Source organism: Hypanus sabinus, chromosome 15 (assembly GCF_030144855.1).
Source record: "Hypanus sabinus isolate sHypSab1 chromosome 15, sHypSab1.hap1, whole genome shotgun sequence".
NCBI lineage: Eukaryota > Metazoa > Chordata > Chondrichthyes > Myliobatiformes > Dasyatidae > Hypanus > Hypanus sabinus.
In genome coordinates, this window is record NC_082720.1 from 21011822 (window position 1) to 21036735 (window position 24914).

Genomic DNA, 24914 nt, shown 5'->3' on the forward strand with positions numbered 1-24914 from the left:
CTTTTCCTTCCCTCCTGTGCCACAGAGCCACCCATGGTGCAATGAACTCGGCTGCTGCTGCCTTCCCCTGATGAGACATCTCCCCCAACAGTATCCAATACACTATATCTGTTTAGGAGGGAGATGACCCAGGGGACTCCTGCACTACCTGCCTACTGCTACGCTGTCTAGTGGCCACCCCTTCCCTTTCTGCCTGTGTAGCCTTTACCTGCGGTGTGGCCAACTCACTGAACGTGCTATTCACGACTTTCTCAGCATCGCGGATGCTCCAGTATGAATCCAATCGCAGCTCCAGACGCTCAGTGCAGTCTGCCAGAATTTGATCTTTCTCGACACTAGACTGAACTCTGCTGTTTCTGAAACCGTTATAGCAGCATCAGCAGAAGGCTGCAGGCAAGAGGGAGGCACGTGAATTGTGGTGATTGATGATCCGAGCACCTTTGGCTCTGAGATCACCAGCTGCCAAATTTCCTGTGGCACAGTTTGAGTTTCCGATCTGTTCAGTCTTCCTCCTGTTTCTTCCTGGTCTCTCCCCACTCCCTCTTTCTGTCTGTCTCTCTCCCCTCTCTCTGTCCCTCATCCTCTCCACCACCCTTTCTGTCGCCCTAATCCTCTCTCTCCATATCTCTTAGACTGTAGTTTCTACTGACGCAGAATGGATAGATTTTATTCAAAGGCCAACTGTTTAATACTTTGATCACTCAAATGTTAGAAAATTATTTAGCCACATAATACGACCCTTTCTGCACTTCCCTCTCCACGACAAGAGAAACTGCCCCCTCAGGCCAAGGTCTCTAGCTGGTCTGGAGAAACTAGTTCATTCTTTGCTTCTGACTGACCTGAATATTTTCACACACCCACTCCTACCTGCCCCTGCCCCCACACCAGTGCTAATCTGATCATTGTGTTTCATCCATCTTTACAACATCCAGCTGTGATGTATATCTTGCCTCTGGTGGATTCACTCAGAATGAACAGCTATTTGTCGCAGTTCATTGTCAGGTGCTTTGAACCCATTATTCCTGCAGTTACCAAACTCCACTGGACCCCTGTGATCCCGACCTTGGATGGAAAGTCTTTGCTGTTCCTTCAGATTTCACACATCCCACTTTGGCAATCTCTGGAAGCAGTTTCCAGATTACCTTGGCCATAAAATAGGAGCAGAATTAGGCCAATTGTCCCATCAAGCTATCTCCATCATGGTTGATTTATTATTCCTATCAACCCCATTCTCCTGGCTTCTCCCCATATCCCTTCATGCCCTGACTAATTAAGAATCTATCAAACTCTGCCTTACCCGATGACTTGGCCTGCACAGCCATCTGTAGCAATGAATTCCACAGATTCACTGTTCTCTTGCTAAATAAATTATTTCTCATAATGTGTTTTCAGTAGGTGTCCCTCTATTCTGAGCCTGTGCCCTCTGGTTCTAGACACCCCCACCCATAGGAAACATCCTCTCTATCCAGGGCTTTCGATATTCAATAGGTTTCAATGAGATCTCCCCAGATTCTTCTAAAAGCCAGCATGTTCAGGCCCAGAGTTGTCACATGCTCCTCATATGTTAACACTTTCATTCCTGGAAGTATTCTCATGAACCTCCTCTGGACCCTTTCCGCAGTCAGCACATCTTTCAGGTGAGGAGCCCAAAACTGTTCAGAAAGCTCTTAAGTGCAGTCTGACCATTGCCTCATAAAGCCTCAGCGTGAAATCTTGCTTTTGTATTCCAGCCCTCTCAAAATGAGTAAGTCTCCGGGACCGGAGTCTCCAGGACAGGCTACTGTGGGAGGGGAGGGAGGAGATTGCTGAGCCTCTGGCAACGATCATCAATGGGGATAAGAGAGGTTCCAGTGGATTGAAGGGTTGCAGATATTGTTCCGTTATTCAAGAAAGGGAGTAGAGATAGCCCAGGAAATTATAGACCAGTGAGTCTTACTTCAGTGGTTGGTAAGTTGATGGAAAGGATCCAAAATTTAGTATTAATGGTAAGACTCTTGGCAGTGTGGAGGATCAGAGGGATCTTGTGGTCAGAGTCCATAGGACACTCAAAGCTGCTGCACAGGTTAACTCTGTGCTTGAGAAGGTACACAGTGCATTGGCCTTCATCAACCGTGGGATTGAGTTCAAGAGCTGACAGGTGACGTTACAGCTATATAGCACCCTGGTCAGACCACACGGAGTACTGTTCTCAGTTCTGGTCGCCTCACTACAGGAAGGATATGGAAACTATAGAAAGGGTGCAGAGGAGATTTACAAGGATGTTGTCTGGATTGGGGAGCATGCCTTATGAGAATGGATTGAGTGAACTCGGCCTTTTCTCCTTGGAGCGACGGAGAATGAGAGGTGACTTGATAGAGGTGTATAAGACGATGAGAGGCATTGATCATGTGGATGGTCAGAGGCATTTTCCCAGGACTGTAATGGCTAACATGAGAGGATCACAGTTTTAAGGTGCTTGGAAGTAGGTACAGAGATGTCAGGGATAAGTTTTTTACGCAGAGAGTGGTAAGTGCATGGAATGGACTGCCGGCGATGATGGTGGAGGCAGATACGATAGAATCTTTTAAGAGACTACTGGACAGGTACATGGAGCTCAGAAAGATAGAGGGCTATGGGTAACCCTAGGTAATTTCTAAAGTAAGTACATGTTTGGCACAGCTTTGTGAGCCGAAGGGCCTGTAATGTACTGTAGGCTTCTCTATGTTTGTTTTCCTTACCACCGATTCAAGCTGGAAGGTAACCTTTTGGGAATCCTGCACAAAGGTTTCCAAGTTCCTTTGCCCCTCTGATTTTTCAGTTTTCTCCTCATTTAGAAAATTGTCCATGTCTTTATTTTTTCTACCAGAGTGCATTACCGTACACTTCCCTACACAATATTCCATCTGCCATTTCTTCGCCCATTCACCCAATCTGTCCACGACCTTCTGCAGACAACTTGCTTCCTCAACTCTACCTGCCCCTCCACCTATCTTCGTATCGTCCACAAATCTGGGAAAAAAACCATCAAATTCTCCGTCATGTCATTGACATATAACATGAAAAGAAGTGGTCCCGATGCAGACCCCCTACGGAACACCACTAGTCACCGGTAGCCAACCTGAAAAGGCTCCCTTTATTCTCGTACTTTGCTTCCTGTCAGTCAGTCAATCTTACATCAATGCTAGTATCTTATCTGTAATACCATGTGCTTTTATCTGGTTAAGCAGCCTCATATGCGACACCTTGTCAAAGGCCCGCTGAAAATCCAAATAAACAATATTCACTGACTCTCCTTTGTCTATCCTGCCTGTTACTTTCTCAAATAATTCCAAAAGAGTTGTCAGAGTAGATTTATCTTTAAGAAACCAGGCTGGCGTTGGGCTATTTTATGTGTCCAAGAACCTTGAAACCTTATCCTTAATAATAGGCTCCAACATCTTTACAATCACTGAAGTCAAGCTAACTGGCCTAGAATTGTCTTTTTTTTGCCTTCCTCCCTTCTTACAGAGTGGAGTGACATTTACAATTTTCCAGCCTTCCAGAATGAGGTGATTTTTGAAAAATCATTGCTAATGCCTGCACAATCTCTTCGGCTACCTCTTTCAGAACTCTGAAATGTAGTCCAGCTGGTCCAGGTGACTTGTCTACCTTCAGACCTTTCAGCTTCCCAAGCACCTTCTGCTTAGAAACAGCAACAACACTCACATCTACCCCCTGACTCTCTTACATTTCTGACATTCTGCTGGTGTCTCCCACAGTGAAGACTGATGTCAAATACAAAGTTCATCCATCATTTCATTGTCCCCTATTACTACATCTCCAGCATTATTTTCTTGTCCATTATTTGTCCACTCTGATCTCTTTTTACTCTTCATATATATCTGAGAAAAAGTTTTTGGATCCTCTTTTATATTATTGGCTAGCTTTTCTCTCTTTCATCTTTTCTCTCTTTATGATTTTCCAGTTGCCTTCTGTTGGTTTATAAAAGCTTCCCAATCTTCTACCTTCCCGCAAATTTTAGCTATATTATATGCCCTCTCTTTTGCTTTTATGCTGTCTTTGGCATCCCTTGTCAGCCACAGTTGCCTCATCCTACCTTTAGAATACCTCTTCACCTTTAGGATGTATCTTTCCTGCATCTTCTGAATTGCTCCCAGAAACTCCAGCCATTGCTGTTCTGCCTTTCATCCCTGGTGGTACCAACCTTCCAATCAACTTTGGCCAGCTCTTCTTTCATGCCTCTGTAATTCCCTTTAATACCGATATATCTGATTTTAGCTTCTCACGCTCAAACTGAAGGGTGAAATCTATATTATGATCATTGATGTCTAAGGGTACCCCTACCTTAATATCTCTAATCAAATTTGGGTCGTAACATAACATCCAATCCAGAATTGCCATTTCCCTAGTGGGCTCAAGCACAAGCTGCTCTAAAAAGCTATCTCATAGGCACTCTACAAATTCCCACTCTAGGCGTCTAACACTGACCTGATTTTCCTAGTCTATCTCCATGTTGAAATTACTCATGAATATAGCAACATTGCCCTTTTATCATGTTTTTTCTATCTCCTGTTGTAATTTGCAGGCCACATCTTGGCTACTTTTCGGAGGCCTGTATATACAGTAATTGCTATCAGGGTCTTTTTATCCTTACAGTTTCTTAACTTTATCCAAAAGTATTCTACATTTTCCCTATCCTACATCACCTCTTCTAAGGGACCACACACCCTCTGCCTACCTATCTGTCCTCTAACACTGACCACTCTAATACCGACCACACTAACACGACCACTCTAACACCGACCACTCTAACACCGACCACTCTAACACCGACCACTCTAACACCGACCACTCTAACACCGACCACTCTAACACCGTCCACTCTAACACCGACCACTCTAACACCGACCACTCTAACACTGTCCACTCGAACACCGACCACTCTAACACCGTCCACTCTAACACCGACCACTCTAACACCGTCCACTCTAACACCGTCCACTCTAACACCGACCACTCTAACACCGACCACTCTAACACCGACCACTCTAACACCGACCACTCTAACACCGACCACTCTAACACCGACCACTCGAACACCGACCACTCTAACACCGACCACTCTAACACCGACCACTCTAACACCGTCCACTCTAACACCGACCACTCTAACACCGACCACTCTAACACCGACCACTCTAACACCGTCCACTCTAACACCGTCCACTCTAACACCGACCACTCTAACACCGACCACTCTAACACCGTCCACTCTAACACCGACCACTCTAACACCGTCCACTCTAACACCGACCACTCTAACACCGACCACTCTAACACCGACCACTCTAACACCGACCACTCTAACACCGTCCACTCTAACACCGACCACTCGAACACCGACCACTCTAACACCGTCCACTCTAACACCGACCACTCTAACACCGACCACTCTAACACTGACCACTCTAACACCAACCACTCTACCACCGTCCACTCTAACACCGTCCACTCTAACACCGACCACTCGAACACCGACCACTCGAACACCGACCACTCTAACATTGCCCACTTCCACAACGGCTGCTCTGCTTACAGTTCTCTTCCTTTAATTGGCCCCTGCTGAATATCCAATAGATTGTTATGATTGCAGCCCACTGAAATGTCCTGAAAGCACCCAAGCTCTATTAAAACCTCATTCTGCATCACCAATCAATGATCTTAACCATGGAAGGAGTCCATTTTGGTCTATTGAGTCACTGCCAATTCACAGAACAAGCCTAATCCTCAGTAGTTTTCCTTGTATCCTATTGTCCCTTCATTCTCATCAACTATTACTCGGTCTACTTTACAGAGGACAACTAATCACTGAACCTTTGAGGTGTGGGAGGGAACTGGAGTACCTAGAGGACGTCGACTTGGTCACAAGGAGTACACGCAATCTCCACAGAGGCACACAGCTTTGGGTAAGACAGCTTGCTGTTGAGGTTGAGAAAGTGCCATCACTCTTCACCCAGGCACAGGGCGAACATGCACCTTCCACACTGTTCGCACTGCGGGACAGGATCTAGCGAGTTTCTGGAGCAGTGTGATAGACGCGTCTGTCTGACATTGTAACAACGACCTCCCAGCTCCACTCCCCCTGCTCCACTAATCCATCGAGTAAACGAATTCCATCACCAAATTTTTGTGAGACTTTACTTTGTTAGCAAACAGAAACAAAGACACAGACTTCGGTATAAGTTTAACCCTTTAATACGTGATCAGGGGAGCCATTATCTTAGCACTCTTTCAAATGCCAGGTTACACCTTAAATTTATGCAGTAAATGTTGGGCAATAACCAGCAGCTAAACGTACTTGGTCAGCGATTTCAAGAAGCATTCATTAGGTATCAGCTAGTCTACAAATGCTTCCCACGTGAGAATCAAGATTAGAGTTGCACGTCTACAGTCAGTTCCTCTATCAGCTGGCCAATCTCGGCCAAAGGTTAACAATACCTCATCACTGGCATTATCTATTGCTAGCTATTGTTATCTGGTACAAGCAAGGCAGTGTCTCCATCTTGTCCTGTCACCCTATGAACCGTCTTGACCAACACTTAGCTGGTCAAGCTTGACAACAAATTTCAAAATGTAACTTGCCTCTTAACCTTCCTTTCACACTCTGGAACTCGTGAAGTGTTGCTGTTGCCCTTCCTCGCTGTCCACAGGACTCTTCTGTTCCAGCAGGCTTTACCCAACCCTTCATTCAGCTTCTACTCCTCTTCAGCTGCGCTCCACCAACCAATTTCATCAAACGTTCTTCTTCACATGAGAAACATGAAAAAAATTCACTGGGGAAAATCAGTAATACAATGTCTTTTTTTGAGACAAAATTTTAATCCCTATAACAAGGCCACAGTTCTATGCTCTGAATGCTAATAATCCTTTTAATAGAAGTGTGTTAGTATATCTCAAATCATACTTTCAATGTGCTTTTACTTGGTTGTACTAATTCATTTGTTAAGAAAATTAGATTTGCAACTTCTTTTAGAAAAGGGTATGACTACATGGTAGCTTTCCTTTGAGTGATAGTCTCGGTATTCACATTATATCAACATTCATCCACCGTAGTCTGAAAAGCTGTTGGATAAACAAAATCACTGGGATTTTTATTACTGGAGGCAAGTTAAATTTGGAACTGCGGAGGGGTTACTGAGGTGATCTGGTGATTATGAGATTAAATGTGGGATGTAGCTATCGACATTGTGAGACTGACCTTCAAGCCTAGTGTTTCGCAGTCCTCCCTGCTTCAAGAAGCAGCTGTCCCCATTTCTAAATGAAAAGCTGTTTTATGAGAAAGTGTGGGTAAGTGAAAATGTTTTGTGCCATGTTGTCTTATCTAGCCCAGAATGGTTACTTGGTGGTGTACTCCAAGGATTTGTGTTTTGGATTCTGACATCTACTGGCACAGATAACATTATTCTCTGTCAGATAGGATTCTCTTCCAGATGGCTGTCTGACAGAAATAACTGTTACTGGTGGTACTTAAAAAAATACGTTACTAGTCAAAAGTATGAAAATTGTCCTTTCCAAATGTAAAAGGGAATGATTAGACAAGAAATATTTCTTTTGTTTTTTTTAAAGAAAAGCTTTCATTAAGTAAGAATTTTCACTGAAATTTCCCATGGATTCCCTTTCTGATGTGATGTTCTTTTACTGTAGGTCATTTAGATGAATGTGTTGTGACTGCAGAAGTCTACTTTAGATATTTGTTCCACAGGTGGGACCACCTGCTTCCCCCACAATCCACATTGTTATTAAGATGTACCGAATGCAGAAGAGTGGAAGTTTATCTGCAGCAAACCATCTTCTGATGTTTCGTAGTCACAGTTAATAATTCAACCAGGCTTGGCATAAACCCAGAGCAAAATCAGAAAACTCTGCAAGTTTAGTAGACTGGGTTTTATTTGAGAAGGAATATAATGCCAATTAAGTTTAATGACAAACAAGAAAAAACCTGCAGATGCTAGAAATCCGAGCAATGCACACAAAATGCTGGAGGAACTCAGCAGGCCAGGCAGCGTCTATGGAAAAGAGTACAGTCGACGTTTTGGGCTGAAACCCTTTGGCAGTACTGGAGAAAAAAAGCTGATGAATAGATTTAAAAGGTGGGGAGAGGGGACAGAGAAACTCCAGGTGATAGGTGAAAGCTGGAGGAAGAGGGATGAAGAGATTGATTGGTGAAAGAGACAGAAGCCCATGGAAGAAAGAAAAAGGAGGGAGGTGATGGACGGGCAAAGAGATAAGGTGAGAGAGGGAAAAGATGAAGGTGGGGTGGATGGGGGGCATTACTGGAAGTTTGAGAAGTCGACGTTCATGCCATCAGGTTGGGGGCTACCCAAACAGAACATGAAGTGTTGATCCTCCAACCTGAGTGTGGCCTCAACACGACGAAGGAGGAGACCATGGATGGACATATCGGAATGGGAAGTGGAATTAAATGGGTGGCAACTAGGAGATCCCGCTTGTTCTGGCTGATGGAGCTCAGCGAAGCGGTCTCCCAATGCCAGGTCTCAATGATAATACAAGAGGCCACACCAGGAGCACCAAACACAGCAAGTGACCCCAGGAGACTCATGGGTGAAATGTCACCTCACCTGGAAGGACCCTGAATGGTAGTGAGGAAGGAGTGGTAAGGGCAGTTGTGATGCTTATTTCACTTGCAAGGATAAGTGCCAGGAGGGAGATCAGTGGGGAGGGATGAATGGACAAGGGATCCCTGCGGAAAGCAGAAAGTGGGGGGAGGGAAAATATGCTTGGAGCTGGGATCCCATTGGAGGTGGTTTAAGTTTTGGAGAATTATGTGCTGGACGTGGAGGCTGGTGGGCGGTAGGTGAGGATGAGAGGAACCCAATCCCTGGTAGGGTGGTGGGAGGATGGAGGAAGATTAATGACCTTTCCTCAGCTCTAACTGATTGCTGCTATGCAATTCATTGTCATACCAAAGCAATGCAGCCCCAGAGCTCGTTGCTGTCAAACTCCCTGAGTTTTCCCATTGGTCGGGCTGTCTGGCGGATCCTACAACCCTCACACCTCAAGGTTGCAAAATTGCAGAGACATGGTGTTAAGATTCTATAGCTATAGGTGTTAATTTAGAGATGGGGAATTTTGACAGACATTTCATCCCTGCATGGCTGCTAATCTTACGTCTATAACATCTAGTAGGACAAAATCTACAGTTACCTTTCTGTTTTTTTTCTATTTATGGCTAATTCGAGGGGGCAAGTTTTAAGGAGATTTGAGGAAAACATAGGGGAGGATGTCAGACCAAAGTTTTTACACTGAGAGCAGAGGATGTGTAGAGTGTCCTGCCAGGAGTGGTGGTAGAGGCAGATACATTAGGAATGTTTATGAAACTCTGAAATAGACACATGGATGATGGAAGGCTATGTGGGAGGGAAAGGTTAGATTGATCTTAGGTGAGTTAAAATGTCAGCACAACTTCGATGACCAGAGGGCCTGTACAATGCTGTGATGTTTTAGGTTCTTATTATTATTTATCGTTGTGATACTGTGGGGGATACTTTGGCTGCAATCTGGATATTGGAATCATAAAATTGCTCAGGATTTCGTGGAATTGTAAATCAGGTTTTCTATGTACTCTCCCTGTCTCCCACCCAAAATCCAAACTGAAGCCAAGTCCATTTCTCATCTGCCTGATTAGGTAACATGCCAGACTGCCCGCTGAGCAATTTTTTGGCCCTTTGGATAGAATTCTCTTTACTGTGTTGGTTCTCTGTTGAACTTCAAGCTGAGCTGTTGACCTTCCAGCCTCTCAACTCCAGAAAAAAAAACTGCTTCAACCCATCAGATCATGAAACCGCTATTTAAGTCTTTGCCGTTCCAGCCTAACCATCACAGAGCTCTCTAAATTGGCATGTTGCCTTCTATACATTGCTTCAACAGGATCTTTCGTCACCTTCCTTCCACGTCCTGCTTGCCCCACGCCCTTGCTTTCATTGCCAATCCCGCTGAATTGCTTAAAGCTTGCCGCACCGTCTTTAACTCCCCTCAATCCATCTACCGTTTATTAACCTTGCCCAGGCCCCAGCTTCCTCCACTTTATTCTTTTGGCCCTCATGTCTGAAGTACAGTATCTCACTGCTCCTGTCACCCTGCCATTCACTGACTGGGCTTACGCTCCTAAACGTTCACATCTTCACTTCTTCTGTCGTAAAACCTTCTGCCAGGCATTTGATGGCCTGTCTGGTATCTCCCACTGTGGAATCCATGCTGGGCAGTTGCCTGCTTCTGGAACTGGAGCGAGATCGAGGTCTACTTCAGGGGCTGAAGATAGGAGGAGATGAAGGATTTGTGGATCTTGTGGTAAGGTTGTGTCCACCCTGTGGCTGTGTCAAATATTGATAGATTTTTGGAATCTGAGCAGGAAAATGTGAACCAGGATGATCTTGTCAAATGTCAGCACAAGTTCAAAGGTTCCTTTATGTTACTGGTGCATATTCCTTATGATTTAATCTGTGTGCAGCTCATTTGATGTGTAAGTGCCCGGGAATTTAAAGTTGCTGACTCTCTCTGCTACCGATTCCCCAACGTAGATTGGTGTAGGTTTGCTCTCCTTCCCCTTCCTGAAGTCAACAATCGTCTCTTTAGTTTTGCTAATATAGAGCAAGACGTTTTTGCATCACCATGCAATCAGGTGACCTGTCTCATCATCACCTGTCATTTGTTCAGCAGCAGTAGTGTTACTAGCAGATGTGAGGATCGCACTGTACCTGTGTTTAGCCACACAGTCACGTATGCGTAGAGGGTAGCTCAGGGGACTAAGCACAGGGTTTTGAAGTGCACCGGTGTTGATGAACAGCAAGGGAGGGACTTCCTTGCCAGCCCTTGCTGACTGAGCTGTGCCGATGTGGAAGTCGAGGGAGGTGTAGATGCTCTCATCTTGAAACTTGATGAGAAGTTTGGATGGGATAGTTGTATTGAATGCTGAGCCATAGTCGATGAATGGCAGCTGCTGCCTGAATTCCTCTTGCTCAGAGCGGAACGAAGAGCCAGAGAAATCACATCTGCTGTTGACCTGTTATGGCAATAGACAAATTGGAGAAGATCCAGCTCATCTCTGCGTTAGGAGTAGATTTGTATCATAGCCAAAGGCCAGTGAATGGTAGTCATTAAGGCAGGTCACCACACTGTTCTTGGGCACTGCTACAGTAGGTGTCTCTTTGAAGTAGATGGGAACCACGGACCACAGAAGTGGGAGATTGAATATATCTTTAAATATTCCAGCCAGTTGCTCTGCACAAATCTTTATCACTCATCAACAACACCTCCTGAATTAGATGTCTTTTGTGGATCCACCCTTGTGAATGACACCCAAACGTCAGACTTGAGGAGACTGAACCTACAGGGACACCTGGCGAAGTTGGGGAAAGTGGAAGGGGGGGAGTGGTGTGTGTGTGTTAAAGTGTGCATAAAATGTATGGAACTATCCAGGACTGATGGTCATTGCCACTTACGATACCCGGTCTTGCCTTGCAGGAAGTTATAGTGTGCAAACCCTGCGACAGCTGTCAAAGTCCTTCCTTGCTGTTGTTATTCTTCTCTTTAAACACCAACACTACTATGAATACATTTTCTCTTTTGCCTGACCTTCTTAAACATTGAATACCCTTCACTGTTCAATTCCAATTATTGATCTCCAACATTCCTCTAATTTTTTTACAGCTGCGTAGACCAACCATTGACCTGAAAATGAAAGTTTTACATGGCCTGAGAACTGTGCGGCATTTTAAATATGTGGATTATATTCATTAATACCTAATTAATTAAAGGGTACTATACAATTATATTAACATATATTTCAAAATTATATTAAGATAATTTCAGAGGTAGATTACTATTATAGAAAAGTATATTCCAGCAGCACTGCAACAAAGGCTATGTGTGCAGGAATATTTCAGTTACCGTGCGACCATGCACCTGCACAGCTTGGAAGAAACAGTGCTTATATCCACAGTCCTAATGTTATGCCTGTTTATATCTACCTTAAGTATCTACGGGGTTTTTAAAATTGTTCATATCTATGCATTATGTGGTGGTTAATAGGCCATCACCAAGAGATCATCTCAAATGAATTCACATTTATAAAACAAAGAAGCTGTGCCTTAAAACCACAGATGTTCAATAGTGTGTGCGCTTATCAATGTCACCATCTTAACAAATCCCTTTAATTTTTGATGCATTGAACAATGATTGCTGTTAATTTAATAGGAAGATCTGAGTTGTCTGAGTTGCTGAGTGCTGACAGAAAGGGGGCACTATCAGCAGAGATGCATCGTTTATCCAGGAATGCTTCAATGTATTTGTCATTTTGACTGTGTATATTAATTCTGCTCCCTCACTCTGTCAGAATCATTAATTTTGCTCAGTCCTGCGATTTTCTGATTCTAACGAAGATTTGCAGGGATTGTGAACAGTAATGTTTAGGAATCTTTGTTAGGGGCATGAAATGATTTTGTTACCTGTCCTTTCAGCTCTGTGCTATGAGCCTTATATTTAGTGGTCTCTTTAGCTATTTAGTGCAGTGGTAGTGAATTGGATCCGGTTGGACATTTCTAACACAACTGTTTACTGGTGGAAGACTGTTGGACAAGACTCTGCACGGTTTTGCCATCTTTGGATTACTGAATGGAAACATGGGGGAAATAATATGCAGCCACATGAATCTGCTGACCTATTATGGATTTTGTAATAGCTAGAGACAACTATAACAAGCAGAAATATCTCTCATTTAAATCCTCATGTCTCCTCAGAGCACAATAGAAGGACAAAAAAAAGTAATTGGGATAGTCAATGGGCATATCAAAGGATTTTCTGTCACACTTGTGCATTTGAATGTTCTGGCTCTGAATTCCAGCAGCACATTCGGTGACTAAGGAGGTTGTTAGGAAGTTTTGCTGCTGCAGTTCCGTGCTGGAAAGTGGCACTTCACTCTGTAGTGAGCACTCTCCCTTTACCTGGGATGGGACCAGTTTGATGAAATGATTCAGGAGCTACATATTAAGGAAGGAAGGAAATAAGCAATTAAGGATTGTGATTAGACATTTGTGCAGATGGGTGGAGTTTTAACACCACTTAAATCTGCACATCGTCCAAAGCAAGGCACCTGAAATGCTCATACAGTCCTGAAGAAGAAGTACTAGGTACTGCCCACAAAATGCTCTTCTGTCAACTGGTCTCTGCCGGCATAGGGGTGGCGGAGAATTTCTACTCCCACCTGCTTTCTGGAGACAGCTAGTGGAGGGAGCGTGTCCGTGGGGGTGCTCAGAGGCGGAGTAATCTGATGCCGTTTTGTTAGCTCCTGTGGCAGAGTGTTCACTGATCTGATCGCTCTTTCATGGTAAAGAATAGCCTCATCTAGGGGCCTCCTTTGGAACGTGACTCAGCCAGATCTGGGATCATCAGGGAGGGACAGGAAGAGCAAAATGGTGGGGCTAGGTTGCCTACCTTACTAGTGATGGCAACTTTTATTTGCTTATGTGTTATGCCTTGCTTTGGGAAAATCTATGCCTGTATCACAGGCTTGAACAACGCAACTGTGAGAGTAAGCGTTCGGCAGGGACTAGAAGGGCCGAGATGGCCTGTTTCCATGCTGTAATTGTTATATGGTTATAACGGAACTCATTTTATTTTAATACATATTGGAAATGAGTAATAGCATGTCTATGACTAGCCTTTTTTGTTAACGCTAGACTGTGTGTCATAAAGTCATTGAAAAGTACAGCATAGAAACAGCCCCTTCAGCCCATCTAATCTGTGCTGAACCATTTAAACTGCAGGACCATAGAGGTAAAGCTTGAAAACCATCTCCTCTCTACGCTGCTGCAAATACTTTGGGGTGGAACTGTACAGATCTGGCTTGCCTCTGGGAGTGTTGAAATCTGTTAGTCTTTTTTTATGCTTTTTTGTTTAATGAAGCAATTTATTGGATTAATTGGGTGCCACAGTTAGCACAAGCTATTACAGATTGGGGTGTGGGAGTTCGGGGTTCAGAGTTCAGTTCTGGCGTCCGCTATAAGCAGGGTTGTACATTCCTTTCTGCGTGCACATGGGTGCTCTGGCTTCCTCCCACAGGCCACAGATGTACCAGTTAGCAGGTTAGTTGGTCATTGTAAATGGTCCCACGATTAAGCTATGGGTAAAACGGGGGGTGATGCAGTCCAAAAGGCCAGAAGGGCCTGTTCTGTGCTTGTCAGCTGACCTGCAGGTATCTCGATGGGAAATTGAGGAAAGGATACACAAGACACTTCGGGCTGCATGACTTCAAAAGCCTGTCTTTCACCCGTGTCTTGTGTCACATGCTTCACAATACAAACAGAAAATGTTGGTCAGGCCAAGCAAATCTTTTATCTGGCGGGATAAACAGTTGTCCCGAGTTTTTCATCTTTGGAAGTAACAAAAGCTTTAAAGATATCAAAATAGGAAAGGAGAGTGATGTCATGATGCCAGATGTGACAGTTTCAAATACCAGCTGTTGACTTGACAGTGTTATCGACTTGCACTGGGAATGCTACTGAAATATCCAGATAATACCAAAATAGAACAGCTAATATTTACACACTGCTGGAAGTTTGGCACCAGGCTTAACTCTGGAATTATGTGCAAGGTGATGAATTTTTGATTTTTAATATTTAATGGCAGTATTTATAGAAATAAGCTCAATACCCAGGCAAGCAAAGGGATTTGGGTGTAGCACAGAACAAGACTGATTTTCAGAGTGATGAGGAAAATAGATTCTCATTCCATTTTATGTTTCTCCTCAGGACAATAATGGACATCTTGGAGGGCCCATCCGTGAGGTTGTATGAGAAGAGCTCAGAAAGGAGAAAATGCAGTAATCACTATGATGCTTTTGTTATAGATCTCCCAACAGCCAGCAGGAGGAGAGGAACAGATATGCGGATAGATCACAAAATGATGCAAAAACAACAGGGTTATTTCAGTGGGTGATTTTAACTTTCCCGATATTGATTCCCATATTGCCAGGGACAGATGGAGTAGAATTTCTTAGGTGTCTCTAAGGAAAACAGTATACTGAGAATCCAACATGCTGGGCCATACTAAACGTATTGGAGAATTAATCTGGAGGAGAATAAAGGTTCTCCTAATAAAGTGAGGGGTCATTTTTGAAAGTATACCATTATTCATTAATTTTTGAGATAGTTATGGATGAGGATAAGACAGGTCCTCTGTTGAAAGTTAAAAGTGAGGGAAGGCCAATTATGAGAGTATGAAGCAGGAACTGGACAATATGGAACACAGAAAATTCAGCACAGTACAGGCTGCGATGTTGTGCCAACCTTTTACCATCTAACCCTTCCCTCCTACACAACCCTCCAATTTTTCAATCGTCCATGTGACTTTCTAAGAGTTTCTAAGATGTCCCTAATGTATCTGCCTCTACCACCATCCCTGGCAGGGTATTCCACACACTGAGCTCTCTGTAAAAAACTTACCTCTGACACCCCCCCAATACATTATTCCAATCACCTTAAAATTATGCTCCCTCATATTAGCTATTTCCACCCTGAGTAAAAATCTCTGACTATCTACCTGATCTATGCCTCTTATCATCTTGCTCACCTCCATCAAGTCACCTCTTAACCTCCTTCACTCCAAAGAGAAAAGTTCACTCAACTAATCCTCATAGGACTTGTCCTCTACACCTCCCTAAAGCTTCCACACTCTTCCTATAATAAGGTAAGCAGAACCAAACACGATATTCCGGTGTGATCTAACCAGGGTTTTGTAGAGTTACAACATTACCTCCCGGCTCTTGAACATAAACCCCTGATTAAAGAAGACCAACACAGCGTACACCTTCATAACCACCCTAACAACTTGCACAGATACTTTGAGGGATCTATGGGAGTGGACAGATTGGAAAGTGGTTGTTTGAGTATAAATCCACATGATATGTGTAAGAATTTTAAAAGCTGGTTGATTAAAGTCCAGGATGAGCATGTTCCTGCGAGGCTGAAACATAAAGATGGCAAGGTTTGGAAACCTTGGATGAAAATGTAAGGTTTAGGAAATTGAAATTAGACAATGCCCTTGATGAATGTAAAGAACTTAAACAAGAAATAGAGGGCTAACAAGAGGCCAGAAAATGATCTTGACAAGTTGCATCAAGGAGAACCACAAGGAATTTTATACGTATATTAGGAATAAGAAGGTAGATCAGGAAAGGGTAGGTCCACACAAGGATAAAGGAGCGGACTTATGAATGGAAATCAGTATTCATCAAGGAGAAGGAGATGGGTGACAGTGAGATTAGGGAGAGTTTTGCTGATATTCTAGGAAAAATCAACAATAAAAAGAAGGTGGTATTGGGTATCTAGGAAAATATTAAAGTGGATAAGTCCCCTTTGCCTGATAGAATCTATTTCAGGCTACTGAGGGAAGCAAGGAAGGAGACTGCTGGAACCTTGACAAAGATACAGTATGTGTATCTCTTTAGCCACAGGCGAGGAACCATCAACTGGAGAATAGCCAATGTTGTTCCTTCATTTAAGAAAGATAATAGGCACAAACTAGAAAATTATAGGTTAGAGAGCCTTGCATCAGTGGCAGGGAAATTATTGGAGAAGTTTCCCTCGGAAGGTTTTGTTTGGAAAAACCTGGACTTGTTAGAGAAAGTCAGCTGTGCTTTGTGCAGGGAGATCCTGCTTCTCAAATCTGATTGAGTTCTTCTGAGGAAAGTGACAAACATATCTGAGGGTAGATCAGTAGAGGCTGTCTGCATGGATTTTGGTAAAGCATTGGACAAGGTCCTTCACAGTAAATAAAAGTGATTATGTAGATGATGGAAATCTTGAGCAACACACACAAAATGCTGGAGGAACTTAGCAAGACGGGCAAAATCTATGGAAGGAAATAAACAGGCAATACATTGGGCTGATGTTCTTCCACTTTCAGTGCTATCCATGACTTGTGTCATCTATAAACTTGCTAATCATAAGACCTACTTTTCATCCGAATCACGTATTTGGACTGTGTTGTTCATTGACACAAATGACAAAATTCCCTCTGTGTTTCAATGTGTACGTGTGACGAATTAGGCAAATCTTTATATTTACAATATCTGGATATGTTATTGACTGCAGCTTGCAGGCCTCCACCAAATCCATTAACAGCTGAGTGTTAAAAGGTTGGGCTCAAAATTTGTTTGCTTATTCCGGCACTGTAACGGACGCCCGAAATGGATTTTATCTAAAATCCGCACACGGGAGTTTGACATCGAGTGCGCAAGTGCTCAGAGATAGCTGGGCTTGCAACCATTGCGCCACCTACATTGTGTCTGTATGTGGACAGTCTTGAACGCTGGAACTGACTTTACTTGGAGAGTCGGAGGGTGAGGTGTGTAGGTTTTCCTCAGTGTAGATTCTGAACTTCATTACCCACTTCACCAAACTTTTTAATCAGTTCTTATTTTCAAATTTTTCTTTATGATGTTTTTGAATCTCTCCCCAGCATCTTCCTTCAATTTTGGCCTTGGCTCACTCTGATCCTCTTCCCATCTCTTCTCCAGTTCAGTGTGACTCGCACTTCATAGTAGGACAACTCCGAGGAAAAGTATTAATGCATGATAGATTGTTCTACTCCCCGAACCAGGCAGTGACATTAGTATATCAAGATATCGTGCTCCCAATTACTGAGAGACTCAAGCACCTCATTGGTTCACCAAAAACAAACGAAGCTGTAGCATTTCTAGCCCCAGGAGTTTGCTCTGCACCTATCTGTCATAATCCTCCATTTCGGAACATTTGGAATCTGGTAGAAGTGTCATGGCAATTGATCACATTCCCTAATTAAATATGCATTATATTTCTTGATATTTTCCCAATAGCTCAGCGGTACAGCCGGCACTTGGTGCTTTTGGAATGAAAACTATGCCACTTTGTGGCAAAGTAGTTGACAAACTCTATTTCCCTCCAAAGAACATTTGTGTGATAAAGAAATAAGATGAAAGTGAAATTAGATAATATTACAAGTAATGGAAGATGCACACGTATATTTAATGGCCACTTTATTAGCTACACCTGTTGGTTAATGCAAATATCTAATCAGCCAATCATGTGGCAGCATCTCAACACATAAAAGCATGCAGACGTGGTCAAGAGGTTCAGTTGTCATTCAGAACAAACATCAGAATGTGAAAGAAATGTGATCTAAGTGACTTTGACCATGAAATGATTGTTGGTACCAGACGCGGTGGTTTGAATAGCCCAGAAATTGCTGACCTCCTGGGATTTTCATGCACAAAAATCTCTAGAATTTACACAGAATGGTACAAAAAAAAAACCCTTCCAGTGAGTGGCAGTTCTGTGGGCAAAAATACTTTGTTAATGACAGTGGTCAGAGGAGAATGGCCAGACTGGTTCAAGCTGACAGGAAGGAAACAATAACTCAAATAACCACATGTTACCACAGTGGTGTGTAGAAGAACAGCCCTGAACGCACAACATGTCATTCCTTGACGTGCATAAGACCATGAACACAAACATACAGAAATATACTCAGTGGCCACCTTTGGGTACCACCTCTACCAGATCAAATGGCCACTGACTATATGTACTAACCACCATGGAAATTTCCCATCGATCCAGTGCTCTAGTATTATTTGCAGGTAAGTGGAATCTGCAGTAAAGCAAAGTCGAAAATGGTGGAGCTGGAATTTGCACCGCATTGTCCCAGAATCCTAGGAATAACAGTGCATAGTTCCCTGAAGGTGGAGTCTCATGTAGATAGGGTGGTGAAGAAAGCTTTTGGTATGCTGGCCTTTATAAATCAGAGCATTGAGTACAGAAGTTGGGATGTAATGCTAAAATTGTACAAGGCATTGGTGAGGCCAAATTTGGAATATTGTGTGCAGTTCTGGTCACCCAATTATAGGAAAGATATCAATAAATTAGAGAGTGCTGAGACGATTTACTAGGATGTTACCTGGGTTTCAGCACTTAAGTTACAGAGAAAGGTTGAACAAGTTAGGTCTCTATTCATTGGAGCGTAGAAGGTTGAGGGGGGATTTGATCGAGGTATTTAAAATGTTGAGAGGGATAGATAGAGTTGACGTGAATAGGCTGTTTCCATTGAGAGTAGGGGAGATTCAAACGAGAGGACATGATTTGAGAGTTAGGGGGCAAAAGTTTAAGGGAAACACGAGGGGGTATTTCTTTACTCAGAGAGTGATAGCTGTGTGGAATGAGCTTCCTGTAGAAGTAGTAGAGGCCAGTTCAGATGTGTCATTTAAGGTAAAATTGGATAGGTATATGGACAGGAAAGGAGTGGAGGGTTATGGGCTGAGTGCGGGGAGGTGGGACTAGGTGAGATTAAGAGTTCGGCACGGACTAGGAGGGCCGAGATGGCCTGTTTCCGTGCTGTGATTGTTATATGGTTATAATCAGCAATTGGTCGATGCACAATACTGAACAATATTGAGACTTTGTTTTATAAAATGTAACAAAGTAGCACTGCTTCTATCCAAACGTATTAGTGATGTAAAATTTAAATATAATTTACTCCTTCATTGAGTAAATTATCACTTAACGCTATCTGTTGACACATTGCAAGCTACAGATAGCTCACAAACATCCTGCCTGAGACTCACTAAATATGGTGCATTGTTTAGGCAAGCAGCAGGAATTTTGTCTGTGAGATTTCCAGTATTATTAAAACTTCTCAACACCTGGTGCAATGTTGAAGCTTGGTTTTATCAGTTGTGCAACTCTGCTGCTGGGACACAATGTGAGTGCTTGAAATAGTTAGGAAGCTAGATAGAGAAGGAGCTGGATTTTCTTTCTGTGGAATTAATTATCTGTTCCAGAAACATTTCAGCCCTATTTATCTCTGTCTATTCTTGCCACCCTTAATACCAGGCAGCATTGAAGTTCCCCTCTCTCCATTCATCCCCCCACCCCACACATCTCCCATTGCTCCCTCTTTTGACTCTTAACTCTTTATGCCCACTTTTGCCCCGTCAGTTCTTTGTCCACTTCCAGCATCCTCCCCCTTTTCCATGGTTCTCTCCCCACTCCTCTTTCTCTGCATCGACTTCCCACTCTCCCTTCCGACCCCCCACCTTTCCAACGTCATAATGCAGTCAGAGATTGCAGCTTGGTCCTCGTCCAGAGCCATTGCATGCATTTCTGCAGCACTGCAAGATCCTGAGAACAATTTACCTGCTATCTGTTCCCTGATCCTCCCCCTCTCTTTACTCTATGCCATTTTATTGGAAGTAAGAGCAGCGGTTTTTCTAAATATCAGGTTTTCTGATGGCACCAAAGCTGGAACAAAGCCCCGTTCTAAATATTACAGTACTTCCTGTCAGTACAGTGACTCCAGTGGGAGATCAGCCACTCCTGCCTGTCTGATTCAGTACAATTTAGATGTTCAAGGACAGCTGGGAGTAGGCAATAGGGCACACTCTGCCAGCAATGCGCAAATCTAGAGAATAAATATTTTTTAAAGCCTGTCATAAAGCATGAAGTTTGGCAATATAGCTTCCCATAAAGTGACTGTATTTGCCAATACATTCCCTCTATTAAGCGACATTTGCTGAATTTACTGTGTGCATTTGGAGTGAGCGCATATTTGATTTATCTGCTGTAGAGAGGAGGAACACATTCTTTTTGATGCTATGTAATACAGAGAGTGTATGTCCTACCCAGTCTAATCATGGGGACAGGAGCAGGGCTTAATTTTCATTAATTCCTCAGTACTGGAATTTTAAGTGGTCTGTTTTTTCTCTTCTAGTGTTGCCATCAAGTCATGTTCTGGAGTCCTGAAAGCCCATGGCTGCAGTCCACACCTTATCTGTATCTAGTGATCGCAACAGCCTGTATCCTTGTTCTCCAGTTAACAGCAAGTGCAAAATGGGAAGTGTGGGTAGTCTAATGGCTGAAAAACATGACCTCACAAGTGATAATATGAAGAGTCATCGAGGTGGGAACGCACACAACCTCAGGCAGCCAGACGGGCTCTTTAAAAAAGGACTGACCCAAAGAGACCTGTTGAACTATCTTAACAGCACCAAAAAAGGAGCAAAACCGGACAAAAGGATTGCATCCGGATGTTCTTCCATGGAACGCTGCCGAAAAGACGGACAGAATGAGATTTATGGAAAGGACGTTGACCTAAAAAAGAATTCACTTCCTGTTGGAGGGAAATTTGAAAAGGTACTTTAAACCTCAGTCAGAAACACCTGACTAGAACAAGTTTGATTCAGTAGAATGAGTTGCCTATTACTGTTAATTCACCCTGTTTAAGGGTGAATTAAACAATCTAATAATTATTTAATGTACTTTATTCTCATATTTCTGAATATTTAATATTTCTCTTAATACATTTTGAATCTCTATAAACATGGATAGCTGCAGCACCCACCATTCACCACTGGTGGTGGCACTATACTCACTTATTTGATTCTTGTCTATCCAGTTGAAGCCAGAAGTCCCTCCAAGGAACACTGGCGTTTTCCCAAATCCAGGCCTCATTTTATTTTTTTCATCCATAAGCAGCTACTTGGTAACATCACTCAAAAGCGTGGCATCAGTATCTTCACAGATTCTTGTAGCGTCATTGCAAGTGGATTGTGGCACAGTGTGTGTCTTATGCAATGCTGCACCAGAATCCTTTTGCAAACCATGGTGTTTTTGTGTGTGTGGCAGAACACTTAAAGATGTCAAGTTTTCAAGCTCACACAACAAAGTGAGTGTTCCAGTTGATCACTGCTACAAAGTAGTTCAAAGTAAATTTATTATCAAAGTTCATATTGTATAAGTCACCATATACAAACCTGAGATTCATTTTCCTGTGGACATACTCAACAAATCCATAGAACAGTAACTATAACAGGAACAATGAAAGATCAGCCAGAGTGTAGAAGGTAAGAAACTGTGCAAATTAAATTATAAGTAAATAGCAATTAATTATGAGAACATGAGATAATGAGATAAAGAGTCCTTAAAGTGGGATCATTGGTTGTGGGAACATTTCAATGGACGAGCAAGTGAGAGTAGCTACACGTAGTCACAGGATATCCATACCAAGCCACGAGAGGACACAGTTCTGATGCTTACAGATGACGCCACCTCTGTCTCTCTCTCTGAGCTTCTCCACAGCGTCTCTCAGCAACCTCTATCTTGACAAGCTCTTGTTTGATCATTGGCAATGGACCAGCTGAAATTTACTTCAACCTGAAATGTTACTTATTTTTTTTCTTTCCTTAAGAGTATTTACAGCATTTTCTACGTATTTCAGAAACAGCTTCTTTATTACCTCATGGCTGTCTCAGTAGCAATATCTTTTAAGATAAAAAAGAAGCTTTTGTCAGATTCTGAGCAGAGTGGCTGTGAGGAATGTAAATGTCACCAGGATGCAATTGCCAGATAGTCTGACAATATAAGCAGGGAGAAGAGATTTCTGCAAAGCTGTTTAAATGCATGAACTTCAATTGAAGTGTTTGTTCATTGGTACCTAATTGGATTTTTGCAACTAAGAAAAGTGTGTAGACCTCAAACTTAAAAATTACTAGCTTTGCCTGAGTTTATATTAGCATTTATCTCTATACTTAACATTCAAACAGATTATCTTTTGATAATTATGGCATTCTTTAAGATCATAGATTGTAAAGAAAATGTTTATAACACTACAACCAACTAGATGTACCAGTGTGAATCATGTTAACCTACCTACTGTCTGGGATGGGAGTCTCTAATAAGTTAAGTGAGCCTAGCTTAATCTGAGTATTTGCCATCCATCATAGGTTGGCTTCTGTCAGTCCTCTATCAGGATGTGATAGTTTCACAAGTACAAAAAACAGGGCTGTGCAATATCTAGATATTAAAAAACATCAGGAAAGCAGAAAATGCTAGAACTAAGCTTTGCCTTTCAGTTGATGATGTAGATGCTACAAAAATTTGGAGAATGAACAATTTCTTATGGGTTATGAATAGGTCTACAAGCATAATCCATTTAGCAGAAAACAAGTACAAACTTTATTTTAACATGTATCAATTGATCTTCAATTTTACATCCTCCCATCTACACCCCCTCACCAAACCGTCCCCACCTGATTGTCTTTCCCGCAGTCACAATTCCGACCCTCTGCATTCATGCCGGTGGTGCCAAAGAACTTCAGTTCAATGCAGAATCTGTATCCACAACAGACCAAGGACCTGAGCGACAGTACAGCCAGCCTCAACGTCTTCAGCAAGATGGACCATTCTCCCATGAGGAATGGAGGTGAAAAGAAGGATTACTTCAGGACAGTCAGTCAAGAGGAGGACCTGTCTGACTCTGGGCGGAATTCCATGACGAGCCTCCCTCCCTGCGGAACAGGCCTGAAGCACCACATAGGGCAGATAAGTGCCTCCATGGGGCAAATTAACCACATTGGCTCAAACTGCATTGATGGGGGACCCAAGGAGGCTTCTAACTCTGACAGCAGCCGTTTCTCCTGCAAGAGCATGGCAGTCCTGAGCCGGCTGGACCCCCAGGGCAACATGTCCCCTTCCTGCGAGCTGTCACGATCGATGGAGGACGTCGTCAGAGAGCTGGAAGACCGGCTTCACGAGAAGGAGGTGGAGCTGAAACACGTGAGAAGGAACCTGGACGAGAGCGAGGATGCCATTGCCCAGGTGTTCGAGGATAAGCAAAGGCTCTGGGAGAAAGAGATGGAAGAACTGAAGCGAATCTACGCCAGCAAGCTGCGCCAGGTGGCCCAGCAGGCCCAGCACGCCCAGCGAACTCTCCAGCTGCAGGTCTTCAAGATCAAGCAGGAGAAGAGGAAACTGCAGGAGGATTTTGACAAGTTGCTGCTGGAATGTGAGCAGCTCAAAAGCCAGTGTACATCTTATCGACAGGAGCAAGATGACTTAACGCCAAAGCTGGAGGAGACCAAATGGGAGGTATGATTATTTATGCATTAAATTATGTATTGCCATTGGTTAATTAGCATTTCACAAACAAAAGAACATGGAACCCCAAAGTAATCAGCAACATCTTCCTTTTTACTGATTTAGGTTTCTGTACTAACACCGTTACATTGTCCCATGTTGTTTTCCACTAAAATATCAAGGAAGCTGGCTTTAATTGTTTGTTATTAAACCCTGCCCTTAAACACTGCACAAGCAAACTTGTCAGAAACCTGTTGCTACAGACGATTGCGCGTTTGGTGCACCGATTGTACCCGGCGAGATTTTTATCTGTGGGCTCTCATCTCTCTGCTTGTGTCCAGACATCAAAGGATGTGCAGAATCTAGTCACCTGTGCAAAATTTTTACCTGCACATGGTTTATACCCCACATGAGAAATCAACCTTTGACCTTGGGGTTGAGGCCTGCTTCAGCGATAGATAAAGAGGGCCCAGATTTACCTAGGCTGCTGGCAGGAAGTCTGAGCAGGGATTATCTTTCAAGCAAAATTTCCTGAAGAATTCTCCTTTGCAATCCCACCAGTCTGTGCTTAGTTACTGCTGATGCCCTGATCTCTTCTTTCCACACCTCAATTTCAGAGCAAGGACGCTGACAGCAATGCTGTTCTCCTGGAATTAAATCTTTGCAAGGCTCAGCTCTATTATATGGGAGGCATTTGCTCCGTTAATCCCACTTTCATTCATCTAGTACACTGAATTTCATACTGGAATCAAAGGAGACGTCTAATTGTTCTGAAGTGAGTGCAGTTTCAACATATATTTTATAATTTCCTACCTCTTTCCAACACAGTATTCACCAATGACTAGACCCGATTCTTTTCCTCTGCACTTAACTACTAAAATTTCAAATGATCCATCTTGGCCAAGAGTAAAGCCAACAATACAAGAGCCACACAGGAACAGCCCCTGCAGGTGTATTTATGACAACCCTCAAGGC

General features: G+C 43.1%; 1 protein-coding gene across 9 annotated transcripts in view; it reads left to right on the forward strand.

Annotated features, from left to right (window-relative positions):
* The window catches only part of n4bp3 (NEDD4 binding protein 3), a 144416-nt gene that overhangs the window by 113542 nt on the left and 5960 nt on the right, over positions 1 to 24914 (forward strand). For 6 of the 9 annotated variants that reach the window (XM_059990086.1, XM_059990087.1, XM_059990091.1 and 3 more), the window contains 2 exons: positions 20797 to 21218; positions 23133 to 23951. In XM_059990086.1, the coding sequence (XP_059846069.1) occupies positions 20835 to 21218; positions 23133 to 23951 (1203 nt within the window). In that variant the 5' untranslated portion in view covers positions 20797 to 20834. Of the gene's footprint in view, positions 1 to 5833; positions 5946 to 20796; positions 21219 to 23132; positions 23952 to 24914 lie in introns of all 9 variants that reach the window. The other 3 variants (XM_059990089.1, XM_059990092.1, XM_059990094.1) reach the window with 1 other exon arrangement.